General features: G+C 41.0%; 1 protein-coding gene across 2 annotated transcripts in view; it reads right to left on the bottom strand.

Annotated features, from left to right (window-relative positions):
• ZC2HC1A (zinc finger C2HC-type containing 1A) overlaps window positions 1-14,916 on the bottom strand; it is a 36,002-nt gene extending 21,086 nt beyond the window's left edge. Inside the window, exons 1-4 of one of the 2 annotated variants that reach the window (XM_039548182.1) lie at window positions 14,779-14,916; window positions 3,334-3,407; window positions 2,504-2,620; window positions 2,162-2,297 (exon numbers count right to left, since the gene is read on the bottom strand). In XM_039548182.1, coding sequence (XP_039404116.1) covers window positions 2,162-2,297; window positions 2,504-2,620; window positions 3,334-3,407; window positions 14,779-14,881 — 430 coding nt within the window. In that variant the 5' untranslated portion in view covers window positions 14,882-14,916. The remainder of the gene's footprint in view (window positions 1-2,161; window positions 2,298-2,503; window positions 2,621-3,333; window positions 3,408-14,778) is intronic. The other variant, XM_039548181.1, reaches the window with a different exon arrangement.
• Between the last annotated feature and the right edge of the window lie 215 nt (window positions 14,917-15,131).

Below are 15,131 nucleotides of genomic sequence, written 5' to 3'. Positions count from 1 at the left end.
AACAGAATTGTAATATCTATGTAGTCAAACTAAAATTGTTCCAAAGAAAGTAAAAAAAAGAAAAAAAAAATTAATAAAGCAGCTGTGAAAGCCCCTAGATAATAAGCCATTTCTGTCTGGTGCAGAGCTCAGTTCCCACAGAAAACTTTCAAAGTCCACAAACGTATCAGACTGTAGAGGATGAATGTATACTCTTAAGAATCAGGAATTGTATCTTAATCCTTTTGTCAAACACATAGTACCAGTCAGACACTTGGCTGATGCCTTGAAGTGGCTACCTGAAAACAGAGGCTAGACAAGATTAAAAGAATAAAAGCAAAGCAGGTACTTATTGAGGGCCTCCAATAGGAACACCTTGGGAGTCAAAAAGTCTCCAAGGGGCTACATCTACAATGGACGCTGGGTCACGGGTTTTTCAAACTTTTATAAGTTTGGTCCATTTGCATACCAGGGTTAATTTTCCAATTACAATTTCGGGTAATGATGTAATTACCCCAAGTTTGTTCCCCCTCCCCAGAGGCTTAGTTTACATATTTTGGGCCTGTGACAACAAGGTGTCATTGAGTCCAGGCCCAGAGAGGGTTTGTTATGTCTAACAGTAGCTAACAGGCTACATGAAGTTTTAGAGCTATACACTAAACCAGTACAGGGTCTGAAAATACAAAAGCTAAATCCTATGGCACAATGGCTATCTGAAAGTACTGCTCATACTGTCCAGATGAACTTCTAGGATTCAGTGTAAGCTTTACAAAAAAAAGCTAATCAAAATAAGAGGGCAGTACACACACAGTCAAGTTCAGGGAGATGGAAGAAGCAGCAATACTGTTTATTTGCCAACTCAGGGCAGTTAAGTAGAAAATATGAATACGAGATTCTTTCCATTAAAAGGAAAAAGACTTGCTGCTTGTTAGAAACAAAGACAAGAGTTGACTAGGAGACGATGGATACATTCATGGTACCACGCACAGTCTTCTCTCTCTCCTACATGAGAAGTGGAAAAGGAGCAACAGTAGCTGCCTCTGCGCTATTTGTAAGAAGAGTATCCACTGATCACTTTGTGCCTGGTCTCTTCATTCCTGGTTTCCTCTCCCTAAGCCTTACCCACTGCAGCAGGATGAAGCCAGGAGACTAAAACCAACTACAACTAGATAGATTATAGATATGCTATATAGATTATTAATGATTCTTTCCATGATCAAGCCTTGTGATTCTTATCCACAGCAAAAGCTATTAGCCATTGGCTTTACTTTAAGATGGCTTTACTTTAAGATGGCTTTACTTTTTAAGATTAGCTATATCGCTTTTCAAGATTGTGAGTACAGAAAGCTGAATAATACAGCTTCTTACAGTGAATGCACAATTACAATCCTAATACTGGACTAACACATCTCCTGCAGAGAAACAAGGCAGGGAACACTTTACATCCTCACTTGACCACAGACAGAAGCAAACATGCTTTTTTCCCAATCTTTCTGAAAATAGCCATTAAGCTGATCAAATGGTTTAGCTCTTAGAACAAGAGGAAAAAATATATTCTTCAACCTATTATCACATCCCAGAAGTTAAATGAACAGTGTATTTCCTTCTCATTAACATCAGACTGCTTGAACACTTTATCCAGTCTCAGTTCTGAAGGTACCCAAGGACTGTCACACCCTTGGTAATACAAACTTCACACATCTCACATACCCAAAACACAAGTACCCCCACTACATGAGGGATTAAGGTGTACACTGCATACATAAAACCAAATGTGAATTCAGCAAGAAATGGGAGAGATTACATTTGAAGAACACAAAAGTGCATTACCACAACATAAATATGTTGTGGGTGTCAGCTAATTAAAAAGGCAGTCTGCTATTTCTGTGCAGTTCCACTGTTGTGAGCACAAACAAGGTATTGAAACAATTTGTCCAGCCTATGGTTTATAAGACAGTATCAAGGTGCAAGTTGGCCACAGCTACCTTTCCACACATTAAAAACAAAGTCATGGGCTTTGAAAGCTACACAGGATGTGAGTCAGCCAGATCCACAGTTACAACCCAGCATCTGCATCTTCAAGAACTTGTGAATGTTGTATTCCAACAAATTCCTTTTCAATTCAAATTTCTACACATTAACTTAAAAAAAAGTATGTAAGGAACTTGACTACTTTACATACCAGGGTCATATGATGGTGGGGGTGGTGGAGGGAGTTTTCCACCATCTTTAAGATTAAGTCCTTTGGCTGCTCGTATAGTTGCTATAAATTCCTCATGCTTTCGTCTCCAGTTAGACGGTTTTTTGGGTGGTTCTGGCTAAGAGGCAAAAAAGAAAGCTTCGTATGTTTGAAGTTTCTACTTGAAGCTAAGTATGCACCTTATTTTAGTATATAACATCATAGTTCGATTTCTTCCAGATTTTAGTAGATCTAATTAACACAAACTGCCAGCAGAAATAAGCCTTATTAAAATGCATATATATTTGCCTAAAATGTTCATATGCAGAGTAAATTATAACATACCCGTGGCTTAAGAGGTTTTACTGTGGGAATGTCAGTTCCTTCTGCTCTCTGTCGGCTGGAATCGAACGTCTTCCTTTTCTTGGCAGAAGTTTTTTGGCAAATGGGTCCATGCTTTTTCTACAAGCAGAAGCAAAATAAAAGGAGAGTACAAAACTCACTTTGAAAACAGAAGTTATTAGCACATTAGTTCCCTCTTTCTTGATACAAAAATTAGCAAAAAAGGCCCAAGTCTTGATTAATAAGCTCATATTGTTTTAATTTAAACATTTATGCCAGCCACTACCTTTAAAACAGAACGACAGGAATTCACGAATGCATATACACAGTCACAAAAACATGGGTGATAATGAAGAAGAAAATTAGAAGGCAGCTATATTTGCTCCTTGTACATAAAAAATTGATAGGTAGGCAGCATTTGCATTGAGTGGCAAAACAAATCATAGGTGTCTGAAACTCATATTCACATTTAATGACAGACTGATTTTTATTAACAACGGAGAAGAGAGTTTTAGAGATGGCTAACAAAACATTTCATTTACTAGCTGAGACTTAAAACTGCAGAAGACAAGGATTGATTCTGTAACCCTAAAGAAGATGCTTTTAGAGGCATGTATTTCAGAAAATGATGGGAACCTTAAAATAAAATTAACTCCCTTCCAAGGAGCTTCAAAACTGAGACAACTGGAATCAGTAATTATTTGGGGGGGGGGGGGAACCCAAAAACAAAACCCCAAAGCACCTAGATCTATTTTATTTAGCTATAGTGAGCACTGCTAAACTTTCATAACAGCTTATCAAATCTGAAAGCCAACAGCGCTCACACCACTTACCAGTGCTGCTGGAAAGAAAGTTCTTCCACAAATCTTACATGGCAACAGATCTCCAGTTTGCACTGGAACCTCACCTTAAAAAAACCAACATACTTCTTTAAGAAAATGTGATTAAATTAATGACAAAACATTACTTCAAAAATGCTAACTTTATATACACTTAGCAATAATAACAGTTGCTATTACTGTTGAAGTATACATCCTTTGACTTGCGCAGAGACTATGCAGATAAGAAAGGCAAAGAATATACTGAAGTCCTTAGGTACTTTTGGAAGCTGTCAGGCCCAGCAACATGTCACCAGCAATTCTGTTAATTTAAAATACAGAACTCCACTCCCTTAAAAGGATGCATATCAACATGCAAATGACAAATCCCCTGTAAGTCCCAATGACAGCTTAAATACACACCAAGAATTGAGCTATTTAGTGGGTATTTCTGTGTCTTTGGAAGAGATCAAATTTAGTATCAAATATAAAAAATACATATTCCATCATTTATTTTGCTCTACTAAGTCAAACTATTCCACTTTCTCTTGTAAAGGAAACAGTATTTTATGCTATTTTTACTATATATTTTATTCAGATTATTACTGATGCTTTACAGAAGTGTTTCTGATGTTGCTATTCAAGCACTGGTAACAAAAATGTAAATAGCATACTTGACATACAGCAGATCCACAGAACCAGACAAAAGACCAACAAGTCGAAGTATCAGACCTATGCAAGCAAATATATTTATATAGCATGCATTATGCAACGGAGTCGTGGCAAAACTTTTATTTCCCAATAAAAGGCATCTCGTATATCTAGTACTATACCAGAGGAATGCAGGGATATTTTTATATCGTGTATCCATCAAGACAGAGGCAGTAAGTTCGGATTAATTTTGAGACTTACTAGTAGCTTTCTCTGTACTCAATCTGACAATTGCAGACAATGTGACTGCCTCTATTTAAACCACATTAAAATAAAAACACTTCAAATTGACTTGTATTTTAGGCAAAGCAGCATCTTAAAAACTAACAAAGTTATCAGCATAGCAATGTTCACTGATTTGATCAGCTTTTGTTCCCAGTTTCCCAGTGGAAAATTGTTTTCCACCTAAACATACACACTTGCTAACTAAGTGTATGACCAGTCCTAAAAAAAGGAATAATTTCATGAAATACTTCACAGCAAACAAACAGACAGATTCAGGCAGGCAGTTCCCACTGAAAACCTTTTCCGAAATGCAAAGATTAAAACTGAGTGAGATTTCTACTAACAATAAAGAACTATTGTCTACTTTTGACTTTTTCAATAACTTAAAGCAAATCCATCACCAGTATGTAACTACACACAATGAGTTAGTTGTATGAACATAATATGGAGTACAATGCATTTTAAGAATTATAAATCACAAGAAAAGTGCAGTTTAAAACATGTATGTTCATACCTTTAATTAATTTATATACCTTTTCCATGTAGATATGAATAAGCCTGTCCTTACAACAGCATAGCAGGACTGCACTGACAGTAGCCAAGTTTTACAACTTAAAGTCATAATCAAACTTCCTTTTGTGTCACCTAAATATCTGTGCATTTAGATGTACACAAGTAGGAGAAGTAGGAAAAATGCAAAACATGGAGATAAATCTTGGTTTTCTTCTATTCTTGCATTTGAATTATACTTGAATGCTATGAAGATTTACTATGAACTTATTTTTTAACTGTATTTTTTGAATGTCTTTTTTAAAAAATCATGTGTGAAAATTTTTCCATAGGTCTGTTTTATTAAATCCACAAGTCTGAGCACATGAACACTGGTACAAAGCTTAGATAGCTGGGAACCTGCCCTCAACACTGATCTGAAGGGTAAGAAGCCATGGTTGTAAGCTTTTCTCAATTATTCCACTCAAAAATACCAGGCATGCACAGATTTGTTTGTTTATTTCATGGCTTCATTCTTCAGAGTCCCTAGCACTCTTACTAATGATAACCTACATCACTGCAAACTCACTTCTGCTAGAGTTCAACTTCTTTTTATGACATCATTCTAATACAACCCTCAGCTTTGCAGAAACAAGTGAGAGAGGCATTTCCCAAAACCACAAAGTGACACTGTCTGTGTCTTCAACAAATTAGCTGAAATAAATCAGAACTAGTGATCTTGAAATAAGGTATACAGTATATGATTAAGGATTTGGCTGAGAAGATAATTCATTCAAATACCTGCCTTTTTAAAAGAAGCTACATGCCCCCCAGTTTTCTTCTGTGTTCACTGAACTCTAGAATTTGAGCTGGTGTTTAAATTCCACATTAAAAGAAGCAGACTTGGTAGTTGCTCACCTGAACAAGGAGTATTTACATACGACGTATCAATGCACAAAGAATGCCAATTACCACTTAGTGCAGCTACAGTTACAGAGCTGGATTTCCTCACAGCATTCCTACCCTCCCTTGTTGCTGGCAGGTAATCACATTTGCCTAGAGCTATTTCTACTGCCAACCCCTCCCATGTAACACAAATCACTGACCCAAAGCACGTAAGGAAGTTATTTAAAAGAATGAAAGTTCCTGAAGTTTTGTTGAAAATGGGAAGCCAAGTGTCCTTTATATTTGCATACTTACCCCTTCATCTTTTTAATTCCTCTGTGATTTTCCTCACTTTCAAAGTAAAAAAAAAAACCAAAAACCCAAACTAACAAACCAAAACACAAAACCTTAACATTTCTCTCTAGGAGTCCATGAGTCTTCCCTCACAGAAGGGTTAGCAATGTTATCTGATAACTTAAAATAACACAAAATCTGATAAATTAAAAGAAAGACATGGGAATAAAATTGTGAAAGTTGCAATTGAGTTAATTTTGGCTTTGTTTATTTTTTAAAAAGACATTCATGTGTGATCTCTATTGCAATTTTTTTCCTGAAAAATGTTAACCGAAGTGGTTTTTAATTTGGGATGCAGTGGGGGGAGTAGGTTTAAAAAAAAGAAACACTCAAATCAGGAAACAGAAGGAAGATATGATTGATAAATTGGTCTGAGAATAGAAACTGGTAGTAAGATAGTTTCATGGCAATTTTCTTCAGTCGGTAAATTTAGCAACAATGCAGGACTTCTTTTTAAAATCATTTTGGTTATACAGCCACAGGAAACCCGAGATCCAGCAGGTACACTTCTTCTCCTTTTTACCAACTTTAATACCGCTAATCACCAGCAGTTTAGATGCTTGTATTAAACATGAATGTAGTTAACTTGAAGAAGGATTGAAATAATTACTACTGCTTATCTAATCAAAACACATCTAGAGAAAAGATAAATATGATCAAAAATGTTATGTGAATACCACAGAAGTGGTATTTCAGTGGAAGTGATGACAGAACTACGATACAGAGCTTTACACCCTATTCTACTGCCTGCCTGAGACCAGGTCTCAGATAAAAACAAAGTGTACAGCCTAGTATGATGCTGGGTTTCTGACCTAAACAACCAGACTGGAAGCAGCAGGATATATTACAATAATCTTATCATTTGTGTTTATAAACTGCCCCTGTCAGGGCTCCTCCTCCCGCTATTACAGCTGGTGATGGGGTCCGCGGCTCTGACCCAGGAAGAGGTGACCGGTCCGGGGAGATGGTCCCGAAAGGAATCGCCTTCCCGGGGTCCGGTGTCTTCCCTCAGCTGCTGGCAGGAAGGCCCTTGCAGAGACTGTCAGCTCTTTAGTGATTATCAGCTCGTGATTCCAGCTCAGCTCTGCAGGGCAGCCTCCAGGCCAAGCCAGACCAGAGAGAGACGAGAAGGCTCATGTGGCTGGTTCCGCACAGAGGTAGCTTTATTGTGGGTCCCCTCCGGCGAAGGGAAGGCCAGGGACGAGAACTCTCTCTCTCACAGGGGCCCATTGGGCTTGCTTTTATAGGGATACAGGGGATCAATAAAGGCCAATGGGTTACAGGGGATCTGGGATGGGAACACACCAATGGGTTACGACGAAATCTGCATAGTGTCTCCTACAGGATTGTGGGTCTGTCTTTTCTCGACGTGACCAAAGAAGTGGTTGCCTTTCCAGGGAGTCCTGCTGGGCGATTGCGAAATCTTTTATCTCAGCAGAGATCCCTCCAGGGCAAGGGCTGGGCATACCCCACATCCCGCTACTTCCAAATCACTGGGTTTGTACGTACACAAGTTATTACACACATTCCTTCTGAGTATGGTCACAGTCTAGTTGCCTATACTTTCTGATCTTGAAGTTAAGAGTTTAGCTGTAAAGTCTGGGTGGACCACTAAGTCTGACAGTACAGCTATACAGGCAGTCTCCAGATGTATCAAGGTGCCTTCAATATTATAGATAAGTTTAGACTTCCTTGAAACCTAGATTTCCAGGGAACAACAACTTTTTTTCCTCTCCTCTCATATTCAAATACCACAATTGATTTACAGCAGAAAGGGCAAGCTGACAGTTCTCAGTCTACCTATCTCAGTACAGCATGTAGATCCCATCAATATAAACAGGTTCGATCGGACACAGTCACAGCCATAGCACTTGCTCTTGCTGCCATGTTTACAGACAAAGCAGTTGTGTTAATAGACCTAGAGGGAGAGGAAGTCCTCAGTATTGCTGAACAGCTAATAACTGAAGTTTTGTTACACTTTTCTCTTTTGGAGAGCTCTATCTAGCCAAGTATGTGTGTGCATTTAGACATAAATTGCAGAAACAAGACTGCACTTCATAACAGTATTTTGTCATGCTGTAAAATCTGTCTGACTGCCCTTCAAAATCTTTTATTTATCTACAGCAGTGACAGTACTAAACTATTTGGGCCAGAAAACTGTGATAATCAGAATCATCAAGCCTCTCTGAATTCAAACGTGCAGAAACATGCTGGTACAATTCCCTGCCTTGGGACTAGGTACCTGTTTGAAGCCAGTAAGTAATCTCGAAGTGCTGAAAGTTGTTGAAAGTCCTCCACTTGAAGAGCACTTGCCAAATTCTTTTGCAAAACTGTATTTATTGCTTTTAGCATAACTCCATTCTCATCTCCAAAAGCAAGGTATTTTTCACTTAAGAGTTGCACATATTTATGGTACAATAAAAAATGCAGTTCATTTCCCACATTAGTTAGAATCTGTATCAGCAAGCCACAGCATATGGTTAAGGTCTGCCCAGTCTTTAACGTATGTCCAATAATCAATAATGACTGGATTATACTTTTTTAATAAACATATTAAATAACTGTAGCCTAACTAATGGCAAATACTGCAAATCAGAGCCACCTAAAAATTACACCAATGCAGTGAGACAGGTAGGGAACACTTCACAGAATCATAGAATTGTTTGGGTTGGAAGGGGACCTTGAAGATTATCTAGTTCCAACCCCCCTCCTATGTGTAGGAACACCTTCAACTGGACCAGGTTGCACAGACCCTTGAACATTTCTTTAAACAGCCAAAAACAATATAGAGCATTAATTTTTTAAAAGAAGTTTGAAAGAGAATTAAAAAACATAATGAAAATATGAATGTATCAAAGTAGGAAAAAAGTATTCCAATAATGACCTAAGTTTTGCAAATTTGCATTAGTTTGCCAAAAGGAGTTTTGAAATGCAAATGCAACTCAGGCGAATACACTGACTGTAATTCTTAACAACAGGCAGTACTTGCCATACTTCAGTCAAGTCTGCTTGATAAATGATGACGTGTATGTTTTAGCCCACCAAGCACATCCCTTCTCCTCTGCTATTCCGCAGTTTGCATGAAAGAGACAAAGGAAGAGGAAATCATAGCAAGCCCTGCCTCTTAGTATTCAACTATTCATATACTTTGAAATTTTTAAGCAGCTAAGTTTTCACAATTGTCTAACAAATAGTAAATCAATCTACTTTTATCCATCTACTCCCAATTTCAGAGGAAAGCCTCATGAATTCTTCTCTACTCCTGTATTGACAATCTTGTATGAACCTGTCACTTCTGCTTCAAAAAGACAACAAAAAGCACTGTAGCATCCATTCCTTTGAGTTGAAAAGACTTTCATAGTACCTCTGCACGTTTTTATATCAGCTTTTCATCCTGACAATGAAAATGCATTATATTTGTCAAAAAATGTGTTATTGCACTGTACATGAATGAGTCTGATGATGGGGAGTTTGGTTTTAGTTCCTTGAAAATAACGTATCAAGGCGAGACCCATTGCCTTAAAGTGACAGCCTGGAGGAGGATTCTATACAGGTTTTTTTTGTGACTGAGAAATGAATTGCATGCAGTCAAGAATGACTGTAACAGCAGCACACACACAACTCACATCATGGTGTACTCCCCTTTACTACAACTGTCTGTCCTTTCCTTCCTTCCTCCCTTCCATGAAGCATGACTTTTAATATGAAAACATGCCAGTCACATTATTATACATCCTTAAAAGTAACCAGCTCTCCTGGACTCCTCTCTATGGCCATATCTCATGGGACTCTTGCAAGCAGATCCCTAAAGTCTCAGCCTGTTCTCCTGAACTCTGGGGCTGCGGTCCTGCTATGTACCCAGCTCCCTCCTCTCAGAATCCTGAATTCAACCATCCTATAGTCACTGGAGGAAAGGCTGCTGACATCTCACATGTCTGTACACATGAAGTACTGCAGGACTGCTTCCCCTTGTCAGCTCCTTGATCACCTGGGTCAGGAATTTGTCATCCATGTATACCAGAAGCCTCCTAGCTGCTTGTGCCTTGCTGATTTGTCCCTCCAGCATATTAGTTTCTCCAGAGGTTAAAGTCTCTCATGAGGACCAGGGCCTGTGAATCCATGGCTCCCTCCAATTATGAGGGAGACCTCATATTTTTCTGATCAAGTGGCTTTTAGCAGACAGCCACAACACCTTTTCCCACACTGGTCTGCCTGCTAACCCTGATTCATACTCCCCCAGGTGGTTCTAAAGCAAAGCTCCGTTGCATTCTCACTGCTCTCCCACATAAAGGGCAACTTCCCCCCTTGCTGTCCAGCTGGTTCTTCCTGAAGAGCCTGTACTCATCCACCACAGCACTGCAGTCCTGTGAGCTGTCCTACCACCTACACATGATCCCAACTAGATCCTAGCCCTGCAACTGAGTGCAGACCTCCAATTCCTCCCATTTGTTCCCATACTGAGTATTAATGTAGGCATTCTAAAGAGTCACTCAGTCATGACAGTCATCCAGAAAAATCTATGAAACCTTGCCCTGCAAAGCCTATGGAAACACAACTAAATCAAAGGCAAATAAGCAGCACTATTTGATCAATCTGAATTCCACATATTCTGGTACTGCACTTCCCCATATCTTACCAGCCTAAACTCAGCTTTCAAGATTTTTCCTTAAGTAAAATAACCATTCATTAAAAAAATAAAAACATGACGGCTTTAAAAAGAGTAAATACATTTAGCAGTTAAAGAGTGTTAAATGTCAAAATGAGCTCACTTAACAGAGGTGCAAGTATGCCCAGTGCAAGATCAGTTCAGTGCAAAGTCACATTTATCATTGTGTTTTAACGGCTAACAGAGACAAATAACTTCTTAAAAATAATATACAATAATATTAGTTTTGCATTTCCATCTTTAATAGTTTCCCAGTTGCTGATTTAAGAACAGTGTACAATAAAATGAATTTTTTCTTCTGTTGGACAAAAGATGTACGTATTCAAAAAAAAAAAAAAAGCTGAAGTCAACTGGAGCTAAAGGAAATGGCTGCCAAAGTAAGGAAGCTGCTGCATGGATCCAGTGACAACTCTAAAGGGAAAAGAACACTCACGTTAATATTATTTTTGTTTTAAAATCCAATAATTTTCTAGGCTATTAAGGAAAAAAATAAGACTGGGCATTCTGAAGTTCTGTCAAAGCAAGAATAAGCACTTGCTCTCAAGAGTCACATTACTAACATTAAACCCCAAAGGAGAAATCTTGCACTGTCAGGGGTGGAGCAGGGCATTCTCAGACATTCCGCATGCCAGGGCAGGGTCCAGGGACAAACGCTACCACAGCACAGACCCCAGCTCTCAGCAGACGATGCTGTACGGAGAGACCTCGAGGACACACCCAGGCTGTTCAGAGTGCACATGCTTAATCGCAGTAGTCCCTACGCAGATCTGCAAGGGTTTGACACTGCAGGCTACTTCCTCAACAAGCAGCCACCCATCCCCTTCCCATCGCAACCAGACTTCCCTGGCTGCTCGAGCGTGGGGCTGGGCAAGCCCTGCTGTTACCTACCACAGAGAACTGGACTTCTGCCCTCGGGCACAGCTGCCCCTCTGTCCCTTATTCCTTAGGCTGGGATGGGCTGTGAACAAGTGTGGGAAGCGGCATTTAGCTGGCTCAAGCAGCTGTTGTCGGCATCCTCCCAGAAAAAACAGACTGGAGAGAAGCCGATCAAACACCACCACTGGACTGTTCTGGCTTAAATGAAGTCAGGAATTCAGTGCTTGGCTCCATCTCGCTCAAGCAAAACAGAGAGCAACAAACACGCCAGTGTGACAGCTTTTTTTCTTGACATCCAGCAGCGAAAGCAACAAGAACATGTTGATCCATCAAAAACGGTCCTGAAATTCAGCACATGGTGAACTACTCATGAACGGATTTTTAAGCTCACCTTAGAGATCACTACATTTTCAGACAGAGCCAGCCTATTGCTCTATTTTCATCAGTAAATTAAACGAAAATTGAAAAACAGCTAAACAGTACACAGACTACAAAGTAACAAATGCTAGTGACTTTAGACTTAATATCAGATTTGTCACCTGTAATGACAAGCATGCACTCATTACTTTTACAAAACTTTAAAGGTACAAATTTGACTCAATCTAGTAATATAACAATACTGATAAAAAAAATAAAGTATTAAAGCAACAGCTTTAAAGGAGCAACAAAAGTAAATTTTAGAAGAAACTTTTAAGTGACACAGAAACCTACTTTGCCATTTCACAAAACATTTAAACTTGTGCAGAGTAAGAAAATGCAACTGCATCACTGAAAATATTATTTAGCGTTTAAAATGTCATTAATGCAGCTCCACATGCCAAGTATTACATATTCATCTCTCCACTTTCTGGAAAGGATCATTATAAACTGGGTAGAGTTCTTTCTTATTAATAGCACGCTTATATAAACCAAAATAAAACAGATCTTTCATCTATAATGCTGAGCTTCAGCAAAGCAAAAGCACCAGATTCTGAGGCTGGAAAGTCCCGGACTAGCATCTTGAGCTGAGGGGGTCTGAGACAGTCATAGACACAGCAAGAGACTGCTGTCAACAGATAAGTCCTGCCCTTCCCCACAGCCATGTCCCTCGCACACACAGCTGCCAAGCACCTACTGCACCAGTCAGCTCTGGGAAATGATTTTACTAAGCACTAATATAACGAGGCAGCACGCTGAGCCAGATTTCAGAAGCTGCCCATACTTCTATGTCAGATGGGTATGACACTGCAATTGTGCATCCAAACACAAATTTAATCAAAGATGGCAACCAGTAAGGCTATTCTGGGTTGCCAATGGAGCAATGACTGAATAAAAACATAATACCCAATGAAATAACTTATTATTATTATTATTGTTATTATTATTATCATCATTGGCTTTGCCTACATTTTTTCTGTCCTACGCTGACCTTTCTACAAAAACTTAATCTGAGCCTAAGCTAATATGCATGAAGAGAGACAGCCTCAACTGAAAAACTAAATAAAAGCAAACCCACTTGCTTCAAATATTTGGAAGCAGAATGGGAAGTATTTTATTTTGTTGCAGTTTTTAAAAAATAAAAACATGGCACAAAATGACCCATAAAAATGTAGAAAATTGTTTTTCAGTTTCAAGAACTTTTGCTTCAAGAACAAGGATGCTGGATAACAGTGTGAGATATGAGTGTTCTCAAGGCAAGGACAACAGGAGTTTTAGACATGATTTATTTTCTGTGGTATTCTGAAATTAATGTCTAGTGTTCAGCTCTAGCTTTTGAAAGTACTTGCAAGAAAAGGTTCAGTAAAACATGAGATTTCACCTATTTAGCAGTTCTTCCTCCCTCCACTTCCAGTACCTTCTGAAAAACAAACAAGATATAAACCATTTCCAACAAAGTCAGAAACTGGACAAATTTTATTGAAAAAAATCACAAGTTTTTTCAGCATTCTGCTGTTATCTGTACATCTACTTTCCTCCTATCCTCTGTAATGAAGGTGCTAGAGCTTACACAACACAGCAAGCATAGCTGGCCTTGGTAAATTAGCACACAGCCAAATCAATTGATAGATAAGACTGCAGATGATGCACAGTCTCAAATGCAAACACATAGCTTACTCAAAATTAAGGCAAACTCTCCCCTTTTGGAGAGGTAACATACAATTGTCCTGAGAGCTGGAATGCCTGACAAGGCATTATTTGATAAACACTGGACACCACCTTTCAAATTTCAAAGGCATTAACAGGCAGCAAAGAAAGCCAAGTGAATAAAAGAAATCGCTTGGGATTTTAATGCCAAATTATGTCCAAATTTAAGAGTCTTGCTGAAGTCACTAGGCACAAGATTAGGGTCTGATTACTGTAAAATCTACTAAAAACAGAACACAGGTATTCTGTGAAAATTACTTCACTACTTCAACTGTTCTAGAAGGGATAAAGAACAGAGAGTAGTTTGTGCTTACTCCTTTTTAGGCACTCAGTTACCTCTAGAGAAGTAGAGCACGGAAGACTTAATGACTGTGTTGTATAGTTTCTCGGAACAGGTCTCTATTTTTTTAAGTAGTACGGTTAAAGCAGCACGCAAAACGCAGTACTGACAGGCCTACCAAAATGCTCAGATCGCAAGCTGTAACTTCATGAATTCCAAGCTGGTATCTATGTTATGATGGATAACATCATCGATGAAAATGATGAGCATCGGAGAGCAAGGATATTTTCATTAATTCAAAGGGCACAGGATGAAGTTGCAAATACCCTGTCAGCAAATTCATACCCAGTTTTCTTCACCGCACTGAACATTTCCCTAGCATGATAAGAGGATCTTAACACCCACCTTAGCCATCTGTTACCACAAAAAAAGGGCTCCTGGCAAAGATGCCCGCACGCTGCGCCGCACCCCGCCCGCAGGGGCCCCGGCGAGCGGGCTCGGAGCGCGGCCGCCGCAGGGAGGGGCCGGCGGGGCTCGGTGCGGGAGCCGAGCAGTGCCCGAGACAAAGCGCGGGCAGCCCGGTCCTGCCGCCGCCCGGCCCCGCGGGCTCCGCACAGGGGCCGCTGCCTCCCGCCTTTGTTCCCTGCCCCGTCCCACGGCGCTCGCCCGCCTCAGCGCCGCCGCCCCCCAGCACTCCCGGCCGCAGGGCTCCGGGAACGGGGAAGGCGGTGCCCGGGCCCCGGCTCCCGCCGCCGCTACCGCCCGAGCACGCCCCAGCCGCAACACGAAGCACACACCCGCCTCGGCCCGGGCGCGCGTCGGCTGCCCCGGCCCTGCCGCCGCCTCTCACCTTCCAGCCCCTCCATGGCGCGCTCCGACCGCCGGCTCGGGCTGGGCTCGGTTTCCGACCGCCGCTGCTGTGGCAACGCCGCCACCTCCCGGCCCGCCAACATTCGCCGCTCCCATTGGCCGGGCGGGCGGGCGGCCACAGCCCCGGGGCGGGCGGCCTCTGCTCCCCGGCACCGCCGCCCCGCCCTGCCCGCGCCCTTCGCTCCGCCCGGCCCGCCCGCTCTGCCCGCCCGCTCTGCCCGCTCTGCCTCGGCGTCCCGACCGCGCCCCACCCGCCCGGAACCCGGCGGCCCCCGGTAGCCGCCCGTTGCCGGGGGTCACAACCTCGCCCCGCCTCGCCGGGCCCGGGCGGTG

The sequence above is a fragment of the Corvus cornix genome, chromosome 2 (genome assembly GCF_000738735.6).
Source record: "Corvus cornix cornix isolate S_Up_H32 chromosome 2, ASM73873v5, whole genome shotgun sequence".
Lineage (NCBI taxonomy): Eukaryota > Metazoa > Chordata > Aves > Passeriformes > Corvidae > Corvus > Corvus cornix.
Note: the sequence above shows the minus strand (reverse complement) of the source record. Positions and strands in the feature narration are given on the sequence as shown.